Source organism: Sus scrofa, chromosome 10, assembly GCF_054392235.1.
Source record: "Sus scrofa isolate SSC_HxYL_T2T_F1_AM1 chromosome 10, Sscrofa_HxYL_maternal_Yorkshire_Landrace_v2.0, whole genome shotgun sequence".
NCBI lineage: Eukaryota > Metazoa > Chordata > Mammalia > Artiodactyla > Suidae > Sus > Sus scrofa.
In genome coordinates, this window is record NC_139392.1 from 67,869,714 (window position 1) to 67,893,752 (window position 24,039).

At 46.5% G+C, this 24,039-nt stretch overlaps 2 protein-coding genes across 37 annotated transcripts in view; one reads left to right on the plus strand and one right to left on the minus strand.

The window, feature by feature from the left end:
* Positions 1 to 5,189: 5,189 nt before the first annotated feature.
* On the minus strand, positions 5,190 to 8,428 carry LOC146399485 (uncharacterized). The gene is made up of 2 exons (XM_084980186.1): positions 7,136 to 8,428; positions 5,190 to 6,028 (listed from the first exon to the last, which is right to left on the minus strand). Exon 1 carries the CDS (start codon positions 7,913 to 7,915, stop codon positions 7,397 to 7,399), a length of 519 nt encoding a protein of 172 aa, XP_084836312.1. The 5' UTR covers positions 7,916 to 8,428; the 3' UTR covers positions 5,190 to 6,028; positions 7,136 to 7,396.
* SVIL (supervillin) overlaps positions 6,772 to 24,039 on the plus strand; it is a 285,309-nt gene continuing 268,041 nt past the window's right edge. For 20 of the 36 annotated variants that reach the window (XM_021064753.2, XM_084980005.1, XM_021064767.2 and 17 more), the window contains exon 1: positions 6,772 to 6,988. The gene's annotated coding sequence lies outside the window, so the exon portion shown is untranslated. Of the gene's footprint in view, positions 6,989 to 7,736; positions 7,919 to 24,039 lie in introns of those variants that run through there. The other 16 variants (XM_021064754.2, XM_084980006.1, XM_084980010.1 and 13 more) reach the window with 1 other exon arrangement.

The following is a 24,039-nucleotide window of genomic DNA, read 5'->3' on the forward strand; positions in this document are numbered from 1 at the left end:
GGTTTGAGTCCTGGCCTCAGTGAGTGGGTTAAGTGCTGTAGGTTACAGACATGGCTTGGATCCCATGTTGGTGTGGCTGTGGTGTAGGCTGGCAGCTGTGGGCTCCAATTCCATCCCTAGCCTGGGAACTTCTATATGCCAGGGGAGCAGCCCTAAAAAGACCAAAAAAAAAAAAAAAAAAAAAAAAAAAAGGCTAGTAAATACAGTTCTCAGTTGGAAAATGGTCCAAGGCCAGCAGGGGGCTGAAGAAGGAAGTGACAGGAGAGGTAGCGAGAGGGCAAAAGTCAGATACACCATGAATGAAGGTTTACTACCCATTTTAATAGCCAGAGAAAGTTGGCAGTTGCCAAAGAGGCAGCAGCATTAAGGAAGTAACTGCACAGCCTCCTTCAGCAGCTGCTTTGAAGGAGATGACCAACTTCTATGGAGCTGGTTCTGTTCCACCCATATTTTCATTTTTTATTAGTACCTTCAGTTATATATTCCTCTCGGCTGCCAAACTACTGCTAGTATTCAAGGTATTAAAGAACGGTTTATTACTTGTAAAATTACAGAGAATAAAGAATGGAGCAGTGGAGTTCCCACTATGGATCAGTGGAAACAAATCCAATAACCGTAAGGATGCAGGGTTTTTTTGTTTGTTTTGTGTTTTTGCCTTTTCTAGGGCCACTCCTGAAGCATATGAAGGTTCCCAGGCTAGGGGTCGAATCGGAACTGTAGCCACCGGCCTACACCACAGCCATAGCAACATGGGATCTGAGCCGTGTCTGCAAGCTACACCACAGCTCACTGCAACGCCAGATACTTAACCCACTGAGCAAGACCAGGGATCAAACCTGCAACCTCATGGATCCTAGTCAGGTTTGTTAACCGCTGAGCCGCGAAGGGAACTCCCAGGATGCAGGTTTGATCCCTGGCCCCACTTAGTGGGTTAAGGATTCATCGTTGCTGTGAGCTGTGGCGTAGGTTGCAGATGCAGCTCAGATTTGACATTGATGTGTCTGTGGCATAGGCTGGCGGCTACAGCTCCAATATGACCCCTAGCCTGGGAACCTCCATATGCTGCAGGTGTGGACCTAAAAAAAGACAAAAAAAAAGAAGAATGGAGGGTGAAATATGGCCAAAGAATTTTCTCCATATTTAGGGGAAAAAAAATCAACTGACACCCATCTAGTTAGTTTAGATGGTTGAGACATGGCCAGTATTATAAATAAATATCAAAGGATATTTCAGTCCCCAGGAATTTTCTGAAACCACATTTTTTTTGGCCAACCCATCCTGTTGTGTGTGCGTGTATGTTTTCAAAAGTTGAAGGAGAAGAAGAATCTGGAACCCATTTTCATGTTGTGTTCAAACTCATGCTGCCACAGTCTGATTTCTTTCAGATTTTGTCCACCTTTCAAATTTAAAATGCAATTCGTAACATTCATGGCCAAGCGTCTTTCTAAAGCAGCAAGAGAATTGAGGAATTGCCTTCTAGGATTTCTTTTTTCAGTATAATTTTGGCTTTCTCTGGACCACCGTATTTGTCTCTTTAAAATTCTTGTCTAAATTCTGTATGATTTCACTCATTTGTGGATGAAAAACAAGCAAAACAAAATAAATGGACATACCCGATGGAAGATAGTATGAGAAAAAGAATGTATATACATGAATGACTGAGTCACTATGCTGTACAGCCAAAATAGACACAACACTGTAAATCTACTATACTTTAATAAAAATAAGTAAATAAATAAATGGACAAACCAAATGAAAACAAACTTGTAAAACCAGAAAACAGAGGGGAAGGTGGTAAAAGGGATGTAGAGCTGTACCATGATGGATGGAAACTAATCTTTTGATGGTGAGCCCTCTGCAGGGTCTAGAGAAATAGACCCAGAATGCAGACATGAAACTTACCAAATATTATAAATCAACATTACCTCAATAAAAAAAAATGTCTAAAATTTTTTAAGAAAATTAACTCCTTTCCCCAAATCTTGTCTCTGTTCCCCTGACCCAAGTTTTTATTCCTCTAATCTGCCCACATCAGAACGACTTAATCAATGAAAAAAAAATAGTAACACTAATATGTATTCTGTATTTATATGTCAACCTTCTTTTTCAGATTCTAAACTTTCGTCTAGGGATTGAGAACATTGCCTTCTAAATATTTGTGGGCTGGATCTAGGTTCCTCGGCTAAAGGCATTTAATATGGATGGAAATAGTTGGCAGAACTCTCAAGGTTGTAGTTTTACAAGGGCCACTTGTTATTTCTCGTTGTTACATAATCCCATCTCGTTCCAGCTCTTCTCTCCATAGGCTTTCCAGACAGTCGGCTATCAGCGATTAGAAAATTCAGCTTTTCATTCAAACTCCTCGCTTTGTGCGCGTACATCTCCAGCTCTAACCTGGAGAAAGTGGTAATTTTATTTCAGCAAAAGTCAGCTTCAGAGCATTCGATCTTGGAACCTGCGTGATGGAAACCAGATTAGGAAATCCATGTCAGCCTCCTGCTCCTGTTTGGAAACTTCAGGGCACACCGGCCATGTCTGGCGACAACCCAGGCCACCTTCCTCAGCTCCATGTCACTGATCTGATTTCTTATTACTCTCTGACAGACTCCAGCCAAGAGAACTTCCCACACATATCTCCAGGCAGACACCAGTCAATAAAAGCACTTATGGGGCACCTACTGTGTACAGAGGGAACCCTGTGTTTTATTGCCCACTCTGCCAACTCTCCATGAAACCTCTGACTCAGAGTTTCTTTCCAGAAAATGTTCTCTGCTGAAATGAACCCCATTCCAGCATCTCTATAAACATGTGTCTTCTAGTGAGTATGACTCCAGCCCTACCTAAGATAGTGTCACTCCAGCTTATAACTGTGACCCACCGGAAGAAATAAATTTGAAGACACACAACCCTGTACGCATGCACACACACACACACACACACACACACACACACACACACACACACCTCACAATTATAGTTAACAAAAGTTTCATGAAAATAGTACAGACTCTGACTTGGCAGGATGCGCACAAGTATTTTTTTTCTTGAAGTCGAGTTGATTTACAAAGTTGTTTAATTTCTGCTGTACAGCTGAGTGATTCAATTATACATACATTCTTTTCACAATAATCTTTTCCATTATGGTTTATCATAGGATATTGAATAGAGTTCCACATGAGTATTTTTCATTCTAATTTTTTAAAATTTTATTGAAGTATCATTGATATACATTGCTGTGCAACTTTCTGTTGTACAGCAAAGTGACCCAGACATACACACACACCCGCCCCCACATGTATATAGAGACACACATTCCCTTTCTTATATTAGCTTCCATCATGGTCTATCCCAAGTGACTGTATATTGTTCCCTATGCTCTAATTCTGTTTCGTTTTAAAAAATGCTTATCTTGGAGTTCCCATCATGGCACAGCAGAAATGAATCCCACTAGGAACCATGACGGTGCGGGTTCGATCCCTGGACTCGCTCAATGGATTAAGGATCCAGCATTGCCATAAGCTGTGGTGTAGGTTGTGACGTGGCTCCGATTTGGCATTGCGGTGGCTCTGGTGTAGGCTGGCAGCTATGGCTCTGATTAGACCCCTAGCCTGGAAACCTCCATATGCCACGGGTGAGGCCCTAAAATGACAAAAGACCAAAAAAAAATTTTTTTTTAAATGCCTATCTTTACTCACAAAGCTGATTTCATGACCAGCAGCTTGAAAAACCCTAAGGCACCCTGGGAATTTAGGAAGCATAGAAGTTAACTAGAGATTCTAAAAGATAAACCTATAATTCAATAGGAAGCAGCTTAAGGGAGCATGCTTATAAATATTGTCAGAAAAAGTGAAGATTGCTCCAGATAAAGTACTTGCTAGCAGATGCCAAATTTGACTAAATCTTCTGAATTTCTAGGAATCAGTCCATTCCTTAAAGTGAACTTCTTTTTGAGCATCCAGTCCAGCCTAGACTTCAAACTTACAAAAATGGTTAAGGCTCTTATCCTCTGGGACCTCAGGGTTTGCTGGAAGATGCAGAAGGTTGACCCAGGAATGATGGCCAGCGCTCTAAGTGCTATGGTTGAGATGTGCCCAGGGTGCAGAAAGAGCAGCACAAGGACACCTCATTCAGGAAGGGGTGGGTGGGCTTCCTAGACCTGGCAACTCTCTGGAGGAGGCTGGAAGAGGTGATACCATCTCCCTAGATGAAGAGAGTGCTGGGTATTTGTGTTCCAAGAACATGGACCATCTTGAATCTGCCGGCATTGGGAGTGGTCCCTTTGGCTCCAATGAAAGGCACAGATGGGGAAATGGTTAGAGATGAGCCTCCAGAAGGAGGCAAGCAAAGGTGCTTAAATTCGTTCCTGAAACAAAAGGAATCCATTGAGGGGTTAAAAAAGGGCACAGGATAACTAGGTTTCTGCTTCTGAAAGATACCCAAGGATGCAGTATGGAGGATGCTGGCCAAAAGGATGCTGTGGCAGTGGTCTAGTTAGGAGGCTGGTATTGAACACCCAAGGAGAGGCGTTCCCATTGTGGCTCAGGGGAAATGAATCTGACTAGTATCCATGAGGACACAGGTTCTATCCCCGGCCAGGCTCAGTGGGTTAAGGATCCAGCGTTGCCATGAGCTGTGGTGTAGGCTTACAGCTACAGCTTCAGTTTGACCCCTAGCCTGGGAATCTCCATATGCTGTGGGTGCAGCCCTAAAAAGCAGGGAAAAAAAAAAAAAAACAGGAGAAACGGCACAAAGGGCTTTGGCCTGGGTAGTAGTGATGGGTATGGAGAAGCAAAGGGGCTGCTGTGAGGCATCCAAGACACAGTAGCAGGTGGATTGAATGGGATGTGCACCTTTGCCAGTCACTCAGATAGAGGATGCAGGTGGGGAGACAACGTTTGGGGGAAAGAGTTCTATGATGGATATACTGAGTCTGGAGTGCTGATTTAGTAGCTACTTGGATCTGGAGATTGGGGAGAGTCTCGCCTGGTGTTAGCTGAAGCCACAAAGTAAAGACAGGACCAGCAGGGGATTGGGAATGAGGCTTTGGGAGGATCCTTAATTCAGGGCTATTACTGATTTGCTGAAGATCAGCTGTCTCTGGTTAGCCTGGGATCAGTGTAAACAGCTCTAGTCTCTGCCTCCTCCGGCCTCCCTAGCTTAAACGCTGCCAGCACTCTCCCAGATAGCAGGAGGAAGGAAGCGTCTTTATTGCATGTGTTCAACACAGACCCTCCTTCTTGAACTTTCCAGAGACGGCACAGGTACCAGGCAGAGGGCATAGCTCCCACGAGGGCAGGGCAGAGGTAAGGCTGCTTCTCTACTTCGTCATTAACAAACTGTAAAGGGCCAGTTCTGAAAGGTCTGCTGGGGTTCCGAATTTCTCATAGATTCTTTTCACACATTGGAGTGTTGTGCTGATCATATTCTCAAGGACCCTGAGCTGGATTTTAAGTCCTTCCAGCTGTGAGTCACAGCACTTTAAGGGTTTGTGTTTGTCAGTCCACATGCGAGCCAGCTCCAGGGGAGGGCACAAGGATGGAGTAGAGATTGGGGAAGGCTGAGCCCAGAAGCTGCTCTGGGATCTTGGGGGCAGTAAAGCTGTTATGGGCCGAGTTGCCCCCGTCTCCTCTGCCCAATTCGTCTGTTGAAGCCCTAACTCCCAGAACCTCAGGATGTGATTGGATTTGGAGATAGGATCTTCAAAGAGGTAACTTAGTGAAAATGAAGTCTTTAATGGGTGGGCTATAATCCAGCATGACTGGGGTCTTAAAAAGAGATTAGGACAGAGACACACAGAAGAAAGGCAGCCATCCATAAGCCAAGGAGAGAGGCCTCAGAAGAAACAACCCTCCTGACGCCTGATTTCCAGCCTCCAGATGGGTGAGAAGATATTCTGTGGTCTAGGCCTCCAGGTCTGCAGGGTAGGTGGTGAAGGCTGCCTTAGGAAACTAACACACTCCCTTTTCATTCTTCAGATGGGAGCAGGTATGGATCCGCTTGATGCATCCTCAGGAGTTAAAATGAGAATCTAACAGTGGGAGGAAAAAAAGCAGTAGCTGGAGGGAATGTAAATGTGAACACTAGTGAAACAGACAAGAAGCACAAGTGAATTTCATAAGTTTATTTACTGCCTCGCAGATTACCAAGTACTTCACCAACCTTAACTCATTTCATCATCACCACTGTCTCAGCATCACCTGGAAACTTGTTAGAAACGCCAAGTTCTGGGCCAGGCAGGTTAAAGAAGCAGACAGTGGGGTGGGGCTCGCAATCTGTGTTTTAAACAAATCTCGGGGGTTTGGCGAGGGATTCTGATTAGCAGAAGTGTAAAGTGTGAGAACCACCGACAGAGGGGACGGTCCCCTGTCAAGACGGGCAGTTCGGAGGGTGACCAGACTTTTTCATGGCTGTGAGTGGCCACAGGACGATCTGCTTGACCAGTGGCCCCGAGCCCCTGCGACTACAACGTTCGCACACATTTTGATGGGTTTTGTCCCTGGAAGGGCTGGATATTCACAGTGCCTGACCGGGGTCTCTAAGGTCTGCGGCGCCCCTCGGGCCTTGCTGCAGCTGAGGGACTGGAACAGGGAGCTCGGCGAGCCCAGGGGGCCCGGGAGCAGCCGGGCGCGTGCGCGCGTGCGCGTCCTCGAGCCAGGCGGGTGCGCGCCGAGGGGGTGGGTCGCGCCGGCCCCGCCGGCCTGGCCCGCGGTCCGAACCACTCAGAGCGCCCGGGGGCCCTACAATTAATACCCGGCGCCCGCCCACCGCGCCGGGACTCGCGCGCCCGCACTCGGGGAAGGAGGCGTCCGCTCGGGCTCGGCCTGACCCGCCTTGCAACTTGTCTGCTCCGGCAGCTGCGGCGACGGGGGCGGGACAGACTCTCCGGGGCTCCTCGCCGAGAGTCAGCTTGCTCGGGGAGGTGTGTGCGCCTCGCCGCCGAGGGGAACTGTGAGTCGGCGGGCGGCCGGCAGGTGGAAGAGCACAAGGGGTAGGTAAATGCGTCGGGAAGTCGGAGCGCGCGTGGAAACTCGTACTGTCGCGCGTGGGTGTCCTCTCCCCTGCTGGTCTCCTTCCAGAGTTGCTTCCAGGACCTGGGGCAGGGTAGAGGCGGGGGGGGGGGGGGAGGTAGGCTCACCTGCTGGAAGTGTGTTTACTCTGGCGAAAGAGCGAGTCATTAGACAGGCACTCCCCCCGGCTGGGGAGCGACACGCCGGCCGACCTTGGGCTCCTCTGGGGCTGCGACTGTCCCGCCTCAAGCGTCTTCCAAGTTTCGGGAGCCAGGGGTGTGACAGACAACTGCCCTCCCCTCCGTCCCTTTAATTCTGGCAGAAAGGGGCTACTGGAAATCAGGACCCAAACTTTGTTTTCACACATTGAAACTGACTTTCCAGGGTTTTTAAACTGGCACGCAATTGGTGGCAATTTCCTGGGGACGCTTCCCGCGGGCAGGGCTGGACCGGCCGGTCCGCGAGTGGGTCGACTCCAGGCGCGCAGTGGCCCCGGGGAGCGGAGACAGCTCTGGTCCTCTTGGCCCAGGGTCGGGCTCAGCGCGGGCTTGGCGGCCAGGATGGTCTCGGCGCGCTGGCCCGTTCGCCAGCGTAGTGGTCGCGGCGGGAGGCGTGGGGGTCCCTGCTCCTGCTGGCTTCAAGTTCCGGAGCCACTCCGGCCCTGGGAGCTCCGGCCGGGTGGCCCGGCAGAGGGCGCCCACTCCCGATCGTCGCGCGGGCCGGCGGAGGGGAGGGGACTCGAGCGAAGCTCCAGGTGAGGAGCTGTGAATCATCCCGGGAGGGGGACCCGGTCCTCGCTCTCTGAAAGGAGGCAGGGAGTGGCCGTGGCGCCGTTGAGAGTCGGGCTGCCCAGCCGCTGTCGGGCGGGGAGCGGCGATTGTGCCCCCGGAGGTCTGGGGAAAGCTCATAAGGTGAGGAGCGTCCCTCCGCACGGTCGCCGAAGGCAGGGATCGGCCGCGCAGGGCTCCGGCAGGCGGACACTAGGCAGGGGGCCAGAGGTGGGTCAGTTAGACTCGGGCTCAGGGCGGTGCTGCCACGGGCTGCGGGCAGGGAGGGTCGGCCGATCCCCCGTCCGCCGCGTTTGGGCGCTCCCGGGGGCCGCGGGGCCCCAAGCAGCAACAAAGGCGCGGCGCGGTCGCCGCTCCCACCCACTTCCGTCCCCGGCGCGCCCGGGCGCGCGTCGCCCGGAGGTACCGGCCGGGTCAGGATTTCCCTCCGCGGAGTTTCGGGAAGTTAGCTGGGCGGCCCGTTAGGCGGGGAGGAGGGGCGGGGAAGGGGCGGCCCGGGGAGGGGCACGCGTGTGCTCAGAACTGCGACACCGCCAGCCTCCCCTCCCCAGCGCCGGGGAGAGTAGCGAGAGCTGCAGCGGCCCCAGCGCGCCTCCTCCAGCTCCCAGGGGCGCGCCCCCGCCGGGCCCCCGCGGGTGGGAGGTCCCCGTGCGGCGCGCCTTGTCGGCCCTCTGGGCCACGCCCCTCCTCGCGGGCTCCCGGAAGGGAGGGGTTTAGTCCCGGGGTGACAGCGGTGGCCGCGCCGGCAACTCCTGGGGAGCTCCAGAAGGCGGTAATTGCATTACTGTGAGTTAGCATTGGGCGGCTCCAGTCCAGGCCGCAATCTGGGTCAGGTGCGGGGTTAAGCGCTTCTGGCGTTGGCTTTACAGCTGCGGTCAAGTCTTGACAGTTTGTTGCAATTGGAAGTTCCGCAGAAGGGGAGAGGACCGCGGGGAGGAAGAAGAGAGCTCCTTGTCCCCCACTCCCCCCCCCACCCCCCCCCCAGGTTATAGTAACTCTATGCAGACCCCTAGACTCAGGCGCAAGTCTGTCATTGAAATGGTAGGGGCAGCAAGCATCTCCACCTCGCGACAGATGATTTCCGAGAGCTGGACGCCAGCGGAGGTGCTGCTGTGGAGCCCAGGGCACTGCGCGCCGGTGTGAAACCTTATCCCTCGGTAATCAAGGGAGATAGAATTCACGTTTTCTTATCTTATCTGCCGCTACTCCCTTCTTCTGAAGTCCGGAAAGGCCTTCTGCTTGAGAGAATCTTACATCCACTTGGGAAGGATCTTCGCCATTCTCTTTTAAACCTCCCAGCCTCCTCCAGGGCTGGTTATTTCTATTTCACAGATGGAGAATAGGCTTAAAAGGTTCCCAGGACCAAGAGTTCTGTCTTGCTCCAAAGGGTACTGTGGGGTCATCCCAGGTTCAGTGCCAAAGGATGTTCCCGAGGAGGTTTTAGGGATGCTGACTGACGAGTACATGCTGTAAGCCCAGGTTTGGTTTGATTGTGTCAGTTATTAGGGCTAAATGGACTTTCCACCTGTGGCTGTGTGGGGGACAGGGCCTCAACTAAACCAGCTCTGCATTTAAAGCTTTACGAATAAGAAAACAATGAAAGCGCTTAGCATTATCTGACAGCTCTACAGAGAGTTAGCAACAGCTGTCCTTTGCTTTGTGGGATGTCTTTTCAGGCAGGTGGGTCTGGGGTCAGGAACTCTACAAAGCTCGGGGCTCTATTGACCCTCCCTGCAGTAGTGCCTACCCTGTTAAGCTGTGTGACTTTGCCATGGTGCTGAACACGTGTTTAAAATGAAGCAAAGTCTGCCTTGAAGTCTGGTTGCACTTAGCCAACCTTAATTAACCACCTGCTGGGGTCAAAACTAAACTTCCCTTCGGGCATCTCAACATCTCCACATCTTCAGGCCTCTTGGAGCTCAAGTTTATAATATGGGCTGGTGGTGGTGTCGTGAAGGTACTGAAAATGTGTTGTCTGAAGATGTTGTTTGAAAGCCTGGAATGATGGTCATGACTCAGAATGTCCTAGCGCAGTGCCAGCTGTGGAGACAGCGAGGCAGGGTGAGGAAAGGCAAGCTTCCAAAGTCAGAATGGCAGGCTTCGAAAGCCGCCTCCACCGTTTATAGATGTGGGCAAGTTGCTCAGCTTCTCTGCGCTTCAGTTTCCTCTTTTAGGGCAGGGATAAGAGCAGCATCTCCTGCTTCCAAGCCTGGAGGGTTCAAGTTGATCATTCATATAAAATTCTTAGCACAGAGCCTAGTAGCACTGTAGTAACCACTGAGTAAGTGTTAACTAATCATGATGATGCTTAAGAACAGAATCTTTCTTCTCTTACCATGTCTAAAGAGGTAAAATAGTTGATAGTTGAACTTGATATGAACTTCTTTGTGCATATGGCAAGGTGGTGCACTTAGCAATTCTTCTTTCTTGTTAACAAGTGGGGTGTGTGTGTGTGTGTGTTGGGCTTGGGGGCAGCGGTTGGTAGTGATGGAAAACTTTATCTAGTTGCCCAAGGAATTGACCAGGGTCTCTGGAACTGTAGGGCTTTCCTAGTTGTTTGGCTACTGTGTAATTTTGTGGCCAGCCCTCCAGCCATTTCTCTTTCCTTTAAATTTGAAGCCAGTGTCCTAAGACCCAAGATGATGAAACTTAAAAACGCAAACAAGCTCGAGAGAAGAAAGCAGGTCTTCCCTTGGTTCCTTCACTAGCCATTTATAACACCAAAGAAAATACCTGTGTCTGTAAAGATGGTGCTGGGCTGGTCCATTTCTTGGAAAATAGACTGTTTTCTGGAGTCTGTTTGAAGATGAGCCACCAAATTGATGGGAGCGGGGGTGGAGAGTTTGAAATAACATTTCAGAACCATTTGTTCAAATCTGATCAACTAGGTAGGATCTGAAAATTGCCAAACTAACTTTTGGAAGGTGACAGAGAGGTCTGGCTGTGTCTAATTAAGCTAAAAAGCCAGTGAACAACCAGGATAGCTATTTCATATGTTAAAAAAAAAAAAACTTAGAAGCTTTTCAATTTAACATATGCAGGTGGAGAAATAGTTATTTTTATTTGTTTTATTTTATGGCCCCACCCACAGCATATGGAAGTTTCTGGGCCAGAGATTGACTCTGAGCCACAGCTGTGACTTATGCCACAGCTGCGGCAACACCTGATCCTTTCACCCACTGCGCTGGGCGGGGAATTGAACTTGCACCTCCCCAGTGACCTGAGCCACTGCATTCAGATTCTTAACCCACTGTACCATAGTGGGAACTCCTATTATTTAATTTTTAAAAATTTTAACTGTTTGTGCCCACGGCATACAAAATTCCCCGGGGCCAAGGTTGGAACCCAAGCTACAACAGTGACCCAAGCAAGCCACAGCAGTGACAACACCAGATCCTTAACCCACTGAGCCACCAGGGAACTCCAAAATAGTTATTTTTAAACAGACTATGCCAAGTTGTTGATCAAAGACTCCTGGCCCTAGATCTTGGTTTGCTTTTCCATTTATCTTTTAAATCATCATCCTGAGCTGAAGCATTGGAAACCCGATCGGGTCATTAAATGCCACCAGATCGTGAAAGTTGTCACCCAGAAATGGCAAGGCATGGAGCCTGGGGAGGGCATGCCCTTTAAAGCTATGGGTAGATTTTTTCATTTGGGTGTGAAAGGCAGCTTTCTTCCCAGGAGGCAAAATGAGCTGCACAGGTAACCAAGGGATGGCTCGCAAAGGGTTAATAGGGCGTGTTTTTGTTTGTTTGTTTGTTTGTTTTCCCTACCCCCCCTCCCCTTTTGTGCATCTCGCCTTCATGTGTAGCGACTTGTTGAGCTTCCAGGGAGGAAGAAAGAAGCAGCTGTAGGGCATGCGCCAGACCTGCGCTGGGCTGTCGCTTCCATTGTAGGGGGAAGATGAACAGGCGGGCGTTATTTTGGATCACATAGCAGCTTGCATTCCCCAGCTGTCCCCCAACTTCTTCGCCCTTGGGAGAGAACTTGCCAGCTGCCGGGGCAACTGTACTTACATTTGCTTGCCTGGGCGCAGTAACCAAGGAAGGTAAAAATCCACAGCTGCCTTTGTTAAACTGTAGCCTTTGTCAAGAGTCGGGTTTGTTTCTGTTCTGTCTATGTTATTCCCCAGAGAGAGTGTCTCTGGGGAGGTTTCAAAGGAAATGTCAGAATTAACATTTTTTTCCGAATCCAATTTTTTTGAGGAGAACCAGCCTGTATATAGTTTTTTTTTTTTTTTTTTTTTTTCCCATTCTTAAAACCTAGGCTGCTTTTGTACTTCATTGACTAACAAAGGAATGGGTCTCCTAGGAAAACGAAGTGTTTTTTCAAATTGCCTTGTTCATCAGGTTTAATCCTATGCATCGTTCTGTGGCCTGAAAGGTAGAAAAGTTACAAATGTGCGTTCAAGACAGTGCTCTTTTGTTTTCAGATTAGGGTATTTTGCATTTGTTAGAGCCAGGGGATGCTCTGCCCACTCCCTTTATCTTATCTGTGAGGAGATGTTGTTACTTTTCCAAGACAATTAGGCTCTTTGGTTTAAGGCAGCACGTCTTAGGTTGAGTATTTACCGGCCAGCCTGGAGAGCTTGAAGGATGAGTGAGGGCTTGGGCTCAGTCCTGGATGGACTAACAGTTCAGAAACAACAGACCAAACAAGTGCAATGTGAGGGAGGCAGCATCTTGTTGGTGAAGGTCCTTCTTTAGGCAGCTTTTTGTGTAATCGCATTGGTGTGGTCATTCTGTCTGCTCAAATAAAGTCAGTGGAGCAAGTTGATAGGCCAATAGAATTCCAGGAGGAAGAGGGATCTGGATGCAGGAAGATGGATGGAAAAGGCATTAAAAGGTTTATCAAATTTTGATATGCGTACTAACAAGAGAAAGTCTTGCATGTGCTTATAGACACCTCTGTCTGAGCCTCCCTGTCCCCCAACTCCTGCCCAGCCCTTAAAAGCATTTTGCCTCCTAATTGCTGTGAGTGGCAGTCAATGGATGCTCCCTTGTACCTACAAGATAAATCGAGCCTCTCTTGGAATCAAGTCTGCCTCCATCCTTTGGTTCTAGAAGAGGTTATAAAATAAACCTTAACCACCTTGGACGTGTTTAAAACCTTCTGATTTTGACTTGTCTACAACTTTTAGGGGCTCTTGTGCTGGAAACTGCCGTGGCTTCCGCTCTCCCAGTGACCCAGAGCTGCTGAGTTAGACCTACAGTTCTAAGCCCTTTAATCCCCTTCTGGGCTCCATGGCCACATCCGCGTGTCTTTTGCCTCATCCCCTTTACTCGGGGATCTTAGAATGGGACAGCGTTTCAGCTTTCATTCGGTTCTGCTGCCACTTTCTCTGGAGGCTCCTAAGAACTCGATTCTCAGGGCTGGTGACCCGGGGGCTCTATTTTACCCAAGAGAAATGGGGCTCTGCAGTTCAGAACCTCTCCTGGGTTTAGGATGGGAACCACAAGGTCCTGCCTCAAAATTCAGCGCTATTACCAATCCAGTCTTGGAAGGGTCAACTTATACAAAAGTAGAGGGTGAGTCACCTCCTTCCTGAGTCTCTGTGTTTGCTCTGACTGCAGTGGTGGTCCCTGGGTTCTTTCCCTGGGGACAACCTTCTTCCTTACTGCATTTCGCTGCACAGGACAGATGTTCACTTAGGTCGTTGGGTTTTCAAGTCTTGGCTCTCAAGGGCAATTGCTACCCCTTTTTTCCCCCCTGTTTGTTTGTTTGTTTATTTGTCTTTTAGGACTGCATATGGAGGTTCCCAGGCTAGGGGTCGAATCGGAGCTGTAGCCGCCGGCCTACGCCAGAGTCACAGCAACACGGGATCTGAGCCAGACCACAGTTCACGGTAACGCTGGATTCTTAACTCACTGAGCAAGGCCAGGGATCGAACCCACAACCTCATGGTTCCTAGTCGGATTCGTTAACCACTGCGCCACATGGGGAACTTCTCCCCACATAACTCTTAACTAGCACCCCAGCCCCAGACTTGGGCAGCCCTCTCCTTTTAGGACCCTTTGTTTTCTCTTTGCTGTGCTGCCCCTCTGGCTCCTAGTCAGTTGCCACCACCCAGCTCCCTCCTGGCAATCGGTGGTTTCAGGTGTCTTAGGGACGTTTTGCCTTGATGCTCTGATCTCCATCTGCCCTTGGTATTTGATTGCTTCCCCTGACGATCCAGCCTGCCCTTTGACCCTGGGTGAGTTTCCGATTCTTGCTGTCCTTTCTGCTTATTTCTCTTGGCTTTTCCTGGGGCTGATCCTCCAGCTAATCAGCCTGCCCTGCTGTGGCTCCTCCTCTCTCCTTGCTGCCCTTTGTGTGTGCACTTTCCCAGGGTTCCCAGGACATGGCTTTGTTTCTGTCCTGCTCTTTCTTTCTCTCTTCCCCACCCCCACCTTTTTTTTTTTTTTTTTAACCCTCTTCTTCTTTTTTTTGGTACTGAGCTGTAATTGACATATTAGCTTCAGCTATTGACATAATAGCTTCACTATTTGTATACGTTATGAAATGATCACAAAAAATCTAGTTTAACATTTTTCACACCGAAGAGTGACACATTTTTTTTTCCCCTTGTGAGGAGCACTGTTAAGACTTGCTTTCCTAGCCACTTTCAAAGAGACAGCTCTTCCTCTGCTGCTTTATTTGTTCTAACCCACAATTTGTAGACCCTCTTGCCTTTGTCCCCAGCCGGTCCTGTTGGGCTGTCACCTGCCTTGGGTATAATCATGACGTTAAATGCTATCACAGATTTTATTTAGAGGTTTGAGGGGAAAAAAAAAAAAAAGGTTCTTGGGGTGGAAACTTGGAAATGCCAGTCTTAAAACTGGTCAGGTCAGGGTGTTTCAAAGGCTTGAACTTTGGGAGAGCGGGTTGGAGATTTGTTTTGGCTCCCCTTTCACGTGGCAGCGCCTTGAAAGTCACTGAAACACGAGCTTGTTTTTGAATAATCTTTTCCTTGCAGATGGAAACTGTACACACACAGAACAGAATTAATGTTTGCTTTTTCTTTTGCCTTCAATTATCCTTCTGAAAGAAGTTGAGTTTGTGCCCTGTGGCCAGTCTGGTGTGTGTGTAAGACCTGCACAGTTGGTTGTCTTGAGTCTCTGCTGTTCCAGTGATTCACTGGGGGGTATTTCCTAGCAGTGATCTTGCGTCTGTGAAAGGTCTGGGGAGATCCTTCACAGATTGACCCTGATTCAGGAATCTTTATTTCTCCCTCCAAAACTATGAACACAGAGGGCTATCCTCAGGTCAGGATGGAGCAGGTTGGCTTTGGGAAGCAGAGGGAAAGGATGCTTTGGGCCAAGGCTGCAGGGAGAGTGTGGCGCAGCCTCTGCCTGGCAGTGTTTGCCATGAGCTCTGGAGCCTTTGAACCCGGTGCTTGCTCACTGCACGAAAATTGTTCTTTTTCTGAATTCTTATTTTGGTCCTGACTACATTTTTTTTTCTTTTTTTTTTGGCCACCCCACAGCATATGGAGTTCTCAGGCTAGAACTCGAATCCAAGCCAGGGTTGTGACCTAAGCCACAGCTACAGCAATGCCAGATCCTTAACCCACTGAGCCCAGCCTGGGATCAATATTGTGGCCCTGCTGCTGCAGAGGCACCACTGATCTCATGCAAGAGGGAAAGCATGCTTACCTTTGCCAAAACAGAGTTTGGTTCTACACCTTCTCAGAAAACTGGAGCCCAGTTTTCTTGCCCCATCGAGAGGGGAGTTAGCTCAGAGCATTGGGTTAGGGAGCTTAGGTTTCCACAGACTCACCCAGACCAAGGGATCTTTGTTTCAGCAGACTGGTACCCTGCAGAAGCTTCATGTAGTCATCAGGTTCCATTCCTCTAGTGTGGTTATCCACCTCTAACAACACTGGGGGAAAGGCTTGGTTTTTTTTTTTTTTTTTTTTTTTTAATGGGGATTCTATAGAAACAAGACATGAAAGTGATCAGAGTGTTCATTTAATCACAGGTTTGGTCTGTAGACATCTGTTAACCACGTGTGTGTGCATGCGTGTGCATGCTTGATGTTGAGAACAGAGAGCAAGTCCTGCCCTTGAGGGAGCTTACACTCGAAGATAGGTTTGCAAGCACAGAAGCACAAGAATGTGTTGTAGTTGAGATGGAAGCACATGCCAGGTGTAACGGGACACAGGGCTGCAGCAATGGGGCGGTGATGCCAATAGTTGCAGCAGCATCAAGGTCAGCTGGGACCATGTGTGTCGGGCTCTGTGCTGAGGCTTGACCTGCTGGGCTTCTCTTGCATCAGTGCTGTCTATGAGCAGAAGCCTTGATAGGTTAAGTACCTCAAATGACGCAAGACAATGAGTAGTAGAGCATGAGTTTCAACTCAGATCCCAAGTCATAAACTTTATGCAATAAAGGAGACATCCTGTCAGCATTGTGTAGGTTGACTTTTCCGTCTGTGACCCCACCATTGCGTGTGATGAAGGAAGGAGGAAGCCTGGAGGGCCATTTGGTTACAGGATGTCCAGTGCAGAGACGGGGGTCTAGACTAGCGCCCCCCCCCCCGCCCCCCGTCACACAAAGGATGTACCCAGGGGATGTAGTCGAGACAATGACTGAGTCTGTAATTTTGCATTTTCTGAGAGTGTCCTTTATCTTCAGTGTTTTGCCAACTGTTTTTCTAAAGAGGCCTTCTTTTCCCTCTGCCAAGCTTTGCAGAAACTGGCTGCTAGGCTTATTGTCACGGGGAAGGACTGTAGGCCACAGCACCCTGCCTCTGGCGGTGCTGTGCGTCACAGCCTCTGGTGTCTGCCTTGCTGTTCTCTACTGATCTGGGCCAGGAAAGCAGTTCTATTCTTGGGCTTTTGAAAAGAAGAGGAACTTCCCCTTCCATCGGAAGCGTGTCTGTGCGCACCGAACTAGCTCTCAGAAGTGTCATACTCACCTCCACGGCGCTATAGACCACATAGCTCTTAGGTTTCCTTGAACGCCTTTTAAGCATCGAAAGTCTTATTCCTTTTTTTCATTTCTTTTCTTTTTTTAAAAAATCTTTTTAGGGTCACACCCGCAGCATATGGAGGTTCCCAGGCTAGGGGTGAATCGGAGCTGCAGCTGTGTCTGCAACCTACACCATAGCTCACGGCAACGCCGGATCCTTAACCCACTGAGCAAGGCCAGGGATCAAACCCACATTCTCATGGATCCTAGTCGGGTTTGTTAATCACCAAACCATGACGGGAATTCCGCAAGTCTATTTCTGATACAACCCAGTTGTGATAGTAAAAATAATGGCCAGGCGGGTGGGCCAGACTGTTCTTGTAGGAAAAGAGAGGCTTGAAAGGGATGCTGGATCTAGCTTTCAGAGGGAATCTCTGGGAACCCAGGGTTGCGTTCTTAGGATGAATCACTCTGGGGCCCAAGGAGAAACTTTGGCAAGAATGGTCTGCTTTCTTGGCTGTATTTGTATGTCCTGTTTCAGAAAGCAGTGAAAGTTGAAAGAAGGTCCTCTGCCCCTAAACTTTTTTTTTTTTTTGCAATTTTTCTAATGTAAAATTTATTCACATTTTTATTATTTCAATTTTTTTGCTTTTTAGGGCCATACCCACAGCATATGGAGGTTCACAGGCTAGGGGTCGAATTGGAGCTGCAGCCATCAGCCTATGCCGCAGCCACAGCCACACAGGATCTGATCCCCATCTGCGACCTACACCACAGCTCACGGCAACACCAGATCCTTAACCCACTGAGCGAGGCCAGGGATCGAACCTGCAACCTCATGGTTCCTAATCGAATTTGTTTCAGCTGTGCCAGGGAATTCCTCACATTATTATTATTATTATTATTTTTTAAATCCTCCGTATTTCTTTTTTTATACTTATGTGAACAAGTAGTGATTAGTTTTACAGCTTACTTAAAACATAAGTAAGGAAAACATAAACACCTGCCATACTAATAACTGCCTTTTTTTTTAAAAAAAGGAATTTTTCTTTTTATGGCCACAACTGTGGCATATGGAAGTTCCCTGGCCAGGGGTTGAATCAGAGCTGGAAATGCCAGATCTGAGCCCCATCTGAGACCTTGTGGCCATGCTGGATCCTTAACCTACTGAGTGAGGCCAGGAATCGAACCTGTGTCCTCAAGGACACCATATTGGGTTCTTAACCTGCCAAGCCACAACAGGAACTCCTAAGGAAATATTAAAGAGAGAGTTCCAAGGAATTTAATAGGATTCCTAGTAATAATTATTTCTGAGATCTATGAGATTTGAAACATAACTGTGTGCCCTAATGAGGAAATTCTTTGCTTGAAAATTTGGAGGTAAACGTTTTTTGAATGCTGCAATTTTCAGTCTATTGAATTTTAAGTCCAAAAATTCTGAGAATAAGACTAAGAACCTGGAGTTTCCATCGTGGTGCAGTGGAAATGAATCCCACTAGGAACCATGAGGTTGCGGGTTGATCCCTGGCCTTGCTCAGTGGGTTAAGGATCTGGCATAGCTGTGAGCTGTGGTGTAGGTCGCAAATGGGGATCGGATCCTGCATGGCTATGGCGTAGGCCAGCAGCTGTAGCTCCAATTAGACCCCTAGTCTGGGAACTTCTGTATGCTGTGGGTATGGTCCTAAAAAAAAAAGGCTAAGAACCTACATGCCTAGAAAAATTGAGATACCATGAACTCAAGTATGGAGAAAGCTTATTTTAAGCCATGTTAGACTATTTCCTTCCAACTCCTAAAAATGAATTTGAGGTAAGACTTTTAAATAAGATATATGTGTTTTCATTCTGACCCCAGACTTTTCCAATCATCTGTTGAAAAAGTCATCATCATACACTTTTGACAATGAATTCCCAAGAAAAAGTAAAGCCTGTTGTATGCAAGACAAGAAAATTATATAGTAGAAAAATGTTTCAGTTGATTATTTGTTAACCCGACATCTGTTGTTGTTGTTGTTTTTTTCACCACTTTTTAAAAAACTTAAAACTTTCTTCACATGGCATTTTTTTTCTGTACTTGGTTCTCAGAGTTTTGGAAGCCAACACAAGTTAGTTACAGCAGGCAGTGAAAGCACTTTATTTTTTTCTATGAGCTAATTAGTTCCATCTCTCTTGTCTAGGCTTCTTGGAAAAACAAACAAACAAACAAAACCCAGAGAGGAAGCTGCAAATTTACTGCAGAAAACTTCTTACTTTCATTTTGAGCACAGACACTGGTTCTAGGCTCAAGTAATAGCATCCTTTATCTGATGGTAGAACTAGGAACATTTATAAACCCACTTAGACGTGTTTTGCCCTGTAAACATGGTTTCCAGTAGAATCCAGCCTTGGGACACACGGGATTCCTTGTCTCTGGATCAGCAAATGGTTGAATCCGCAAATGTGGGAGCCATGGATAGAGAGGGCCAACTGTAAGCATTTTGTACCCTATTCGCTTTTCAGCTCCAAGTCCGCTTTGTAAAGTTAAGTGCTATGTCAGACCCTTTTCACCTACAGGCTTTTTCTCTGTGGCCAGATCCACACCATTGCTGGTCGTTACCCCAGATTGGCTTTTCTGTTTCTGGGTCACATTTTCCAAATGCTTTCCCCTCTTGTTTTCAATTTTAGGGAGAACTAGGGAGAGTTGCCCCCATTGTGTTTAGGCTGACAGAACTAGATATCACTAAATGTCGGTAAATATCAGGATGCCTGTGGATTGCAAGGCTGTGCCTGCTGCAAATGGAAGTTCCTGGGCTAGGAATGGAATCAGAGCTGCAGCTGCAGGCCTCCACCACAGCCACAGCAACACCGGATCCAAGCCATACTGCAGCTTGCAGCAATGCCAGATCCTTAACCCACTGTGCAAGGCCAGGGATTTACCACAAGTCCTTAACATGCTGAACCAGAATGGGAACTCCAATTTAATAATTCTTAGTATAGATAAATTTTTCTGTATAGTTAGGAGAGTGGGAGCAGTTAAAAAGATGAAGAGATGGCATAGTAGAAGAGAATTTTTCTCAAGACTTTTTCTTACTATAAGATTTTGCTTACTATAATTACTCTTATTATTGCTGTTAGTACTATTAGTATTCCTTGAAGTGTCATTCATAGTCTGGTAGGACAAACAGCTCTTGCTAAGAGTAAGACCTTTTTGTCAGTGAATATTCAAGGTTTCATTTAAAGCACTATGAACATGAATTGTCATGAATAATCATTTAAATATAGCAGATGTGTATATTCAAGATAATACATATTTATGAGCTCTTTTACATGCAGGGCACTTTCCCATAGCTAATGTCATCGAATCACCACCACCACCTGAAGTTTGGTGTGTTCCTCCCATTTGACAGAAGAGCAGTGTTGCGGTGCACGGGGGTCAAGCAACTGGGCAGAGTCACTTTTCTAGTGGGTGACAAGATTGAGATTTAAACCTGGGTCTTCTGACTCCAAGGTCACATCCACTGTCCGGGGGCTCAGCTAATAAATCCATGGTAGTGGTCTTGCGCATGGGTAGCGGGGGATTCCAGAAATGCAGCGTGGTGCTAATAGAAAATTTTAAGGAGAAAATGATCAAATTAGGATTGGAGTTTTGGGGGCTGTTAAGTCCATGTCGGATTTGGAGGATAGGATTCAAGTATCTGCCTGCTTTTTTGCTGAAGGTGGTGATTGCCCCACATCCGTCTAGCTCATAGTGAAAACACTGCTTTTTGTTTTGTTTTAATGTGTGCACCTTCCAATTGCCATCCTTGCTTTCTTTCCCTCTTCTCTTTCTTTTTCTCTTTCTCTAGTTTTCCTTTTTCTCTTTCTCGGTTTTCTTTTTTCTCTTTCTCCCTTGCCTTTTCCTTTCTTACTCTTCCTCCCTCCCTTCCTCCTTCCTTCCCTCCCATAGGTATAATGTTACCACCATTTCTTAACTTTCTAACAGTTTTGGGGGACAGTTTGGGACAGTGTTAGGCCAAAATTTCTTGATTTCTTGGGCTTTATGATAGAGTCTTAGATAGGTTAACTAAACTTTTTCTTGTTACTAAATTTCCTGTTACTTGTAGAAAAATTGTTTCAGTAGTAATTGGGGGAAATGTGTGAGTTATAAAAACTCCTGGTTGCTAACACAGTATTGAGAGCTTAGATCTAAAAAGGAGAAAAAAGCACGACTTAACCTTTGACCATTTTTGTCCCCCCCCATTACCTCTTGATTTGCCATATTAATGGGAGGAACCAATTACCATGATCATTGAAAATAATAATACCTTGTACCTAAGTGTGTTTTTTATAGTTTCACGTGCATTTCATTTTAACTCTTTTTGTAGTCTATAAGATGAACCGGGCTTGTCTTCTCTTTTTTAGATGAGGAAATGAAGGCTTACAAAGAAAAATATTCTACTAGAGATCATAAAGAAGTGGGTACTAGGGGTGTGGCCTGGATCCCATGTCTTCTGAATCCTTTAAAAAAATTTTTTTTTCTTTTTTTGACCACACTTGTGACATATGAAGTTCCCAGGCCCGGAATTGAATCAGACCTGCAGCAGCTGCGATGCCAGATCCTTAGCCCACTATGCCACAGTGGGCACTCCATGTCTTCTGACTCTCAGCCCCATTTTTGCACTCTTGATTAGGTCCATCCCAGGTGCTGTTTTCCAATGGGATTGTTAAAAAATCCTTACAGATATTTATCGTTTTTGAAAATATATTTGCCACAATTTAAAAACTTTGTTATACATCGAACTTCTTCCTTCCTCGCTTCATCCATTATGAGATGGAAGGCAGGAACGGTGAGAAGGATGTCCGTGACCACCGTAGATAAAATAAAGCTTTTCACTGAAGGTTAGAAGGAAAAGTATTGCTGGAGTTCAGTGGTGTGTCAGGATTTTCAGTAATCAAAATAGAGATAGCGGCATGCTTTCCCCATCCTTACTGAAATCATTCAAGCATATGGGATAGAAAGCTAATCTGGTCCAGGAGTGTTTACTGATTAGTCAGTGCTGGTGGGAAAGGAATGAATGTTGGTGCATTCTGGGGTAGGCTGTGTGCTAGGCATTGTCTATATGTTACTTCACTGTAGCTCTTAGTGTGGTCCCGTAGATGAGAACCTTAAGTCACAAGAAGCTTAAATCTAAGTGGTGGAGCTGGTGTTATTTTTAGGTCTTTAAGATGAGTAATCCAGACTCTTTCACCGCTACCACGTTTAGCTTCTGTGATGACTTTTTTTAAGATTGGCTTCCTTAGGAGTTCCCTTGTGGTGCAGTGGGTTAAAGATCCAGAGTCGTGACTGTAGCGGCCTGGGTTGCTGCTCTGACGCATGTACGCGAGGTTCAGTCCTTGGCCTGGGTACTTGCACGTGGCCTCAGGCATGACATTTAAAAACATTTAATAATCAGATTAGCTTTCTTAAAAGCACCTTCTCCTGTGACTCCTGATTAGCCTGAAAGACAGACAAGAGAATACTGGCATTCCTTGGAGTAGTATTGCAGATTTGGTTCCAGACCAGTGCCATAAAGCAAATGTCACAATAAAGCAAGTCACACAAATTTTTTGGTTTCCCAGTAAACATAAAAATTTTGTTCATGTCTATTAGGTGTGTAGTAGCATAACAAACAATGTACATGTTTTAATTAAAAAATACTTTTGGGCGTTCCTGTTGTGGCTCAGCGGGTTGAGAACCTGATGGTGTCTCTGTGAGGATGCAGGTTCTATCCCTGGCCTTACTCAGGGGTTAAGGATCTGGCATTGCCATGGCTGTGGCATAGGCCTCAGCTCCAATCTGACCCCTGGCCTGGGAACTTCCAAGTGCCCAGAAAAAGAAAAAAAAAATTTCTTGCTAAAACATAACTATCATCCGACTCTTCAGCAAGTTGTAGTAGCAACATCAAAGATCAGTGACAGATCATCAAACTAATATAATATCGGAAAAGTTTGAAATATTGCAAGAATTACCAAAACATAACACACAGACAGGAATTGCTCTTGGAAAAAGGGCACCAATAGACTTGATTGATGCAGAGTTTTCACTTGTATCCGTATCAGTTTGTAAAAAAACACAGTATCAAGTGCAGTAAAGCAGGATGCAGTAAAATGAGATATGCCTGTACCAGTTATGAGGATACTGATAAAAAGCCAAAAGAAAAATTTGCTGGAAGCTGGCCTGAATATGGACTTTGTGCACGTTATGAATAGGGTCAAATGGTGCCTCAAGCCTCAATATGCATGCAGATCACCTGGGGATCTTGTTCAACTCTTTTCTATCTTTATTGATTTTCTGTCTACTTGTCGTACTAAATATGGAAGAAAGCAGCCTTGAAATATGTGACTGTTCTTGTGAGTTGGTCTGTCTGCTTGCAGTTCTGTCGGTTTTTGCTTCATTCGTTGGGAAGCAGAGTCAAGTTGAATGATGTTAGGATTGTCACGTCCTGTTGAGGAACTGGACATTTTTCATTATGAAATGACTTTCTTTATACCAGATGATATTCTTGGCTGTAAAACCTCCTCCATTTGTTATTAATAAAGCCACCTGAGTTTTCTTTGGGGCAGTGTTAGCATGGTATATCTTTTTCCATGTATCTTTATATTAAAGTGCATTTCTTGATGGTCGTATGGCCTTCGGATTCTGCTTTTATTTTTCCAGATTGGTAGTATCTGCCTTTTCATTTGGTTTATTTAGACCATTTACATTTAATGTATTTTGATATCATTAGTTTGAAGTCTGTTTATCTTGATATTTGTTTATCCTGTCCTTTATTCTTTTTTCCTGTTTTTCTGCATTCTTTTGGATTGAGAATTTTTTATGATTCCATTTTCTCTCCTTTGATGTATTATTACCTCTCTCTTTTAGTTATATAAGTAGTTGCTTTAGGGTGTATAGTTTACATCTTTAATCATCTGCCCTGAGGTGATGATTTCTTTACCTGTATTATAAGACACTTACAATAGTATACTTCTGTCTTGGCCTTTGTATTACTGTTGTCATACACTTTACTTTTATATATGTAGCTAACTCCGTATAAATTATTATTTTTGTTTTATTTACTTAGCCACATCCTCTGCATGTGGAAGTTCCTAGGCCAGGGACTGAACCGGTGCCACAGCAGCAACCGGGGAAGCCACTGCAGTGATAATGCTGGGTCCTTAACCACTGTGACACAAGGGAACTCCCTTATTTTTGTTGTAGAGGTCGTTTCTCTTTTAAGGAGATTTAAATGATAGAAAGAAAAAAAAAAACGTATATTTCCTTAGGTAATTGCCATTTCTAATGTTCTTCATTCCTTTGTGTATATCCATATTTCTACATGATATCATTTCCCTTCTGTTTAAAAGATCTCCCTT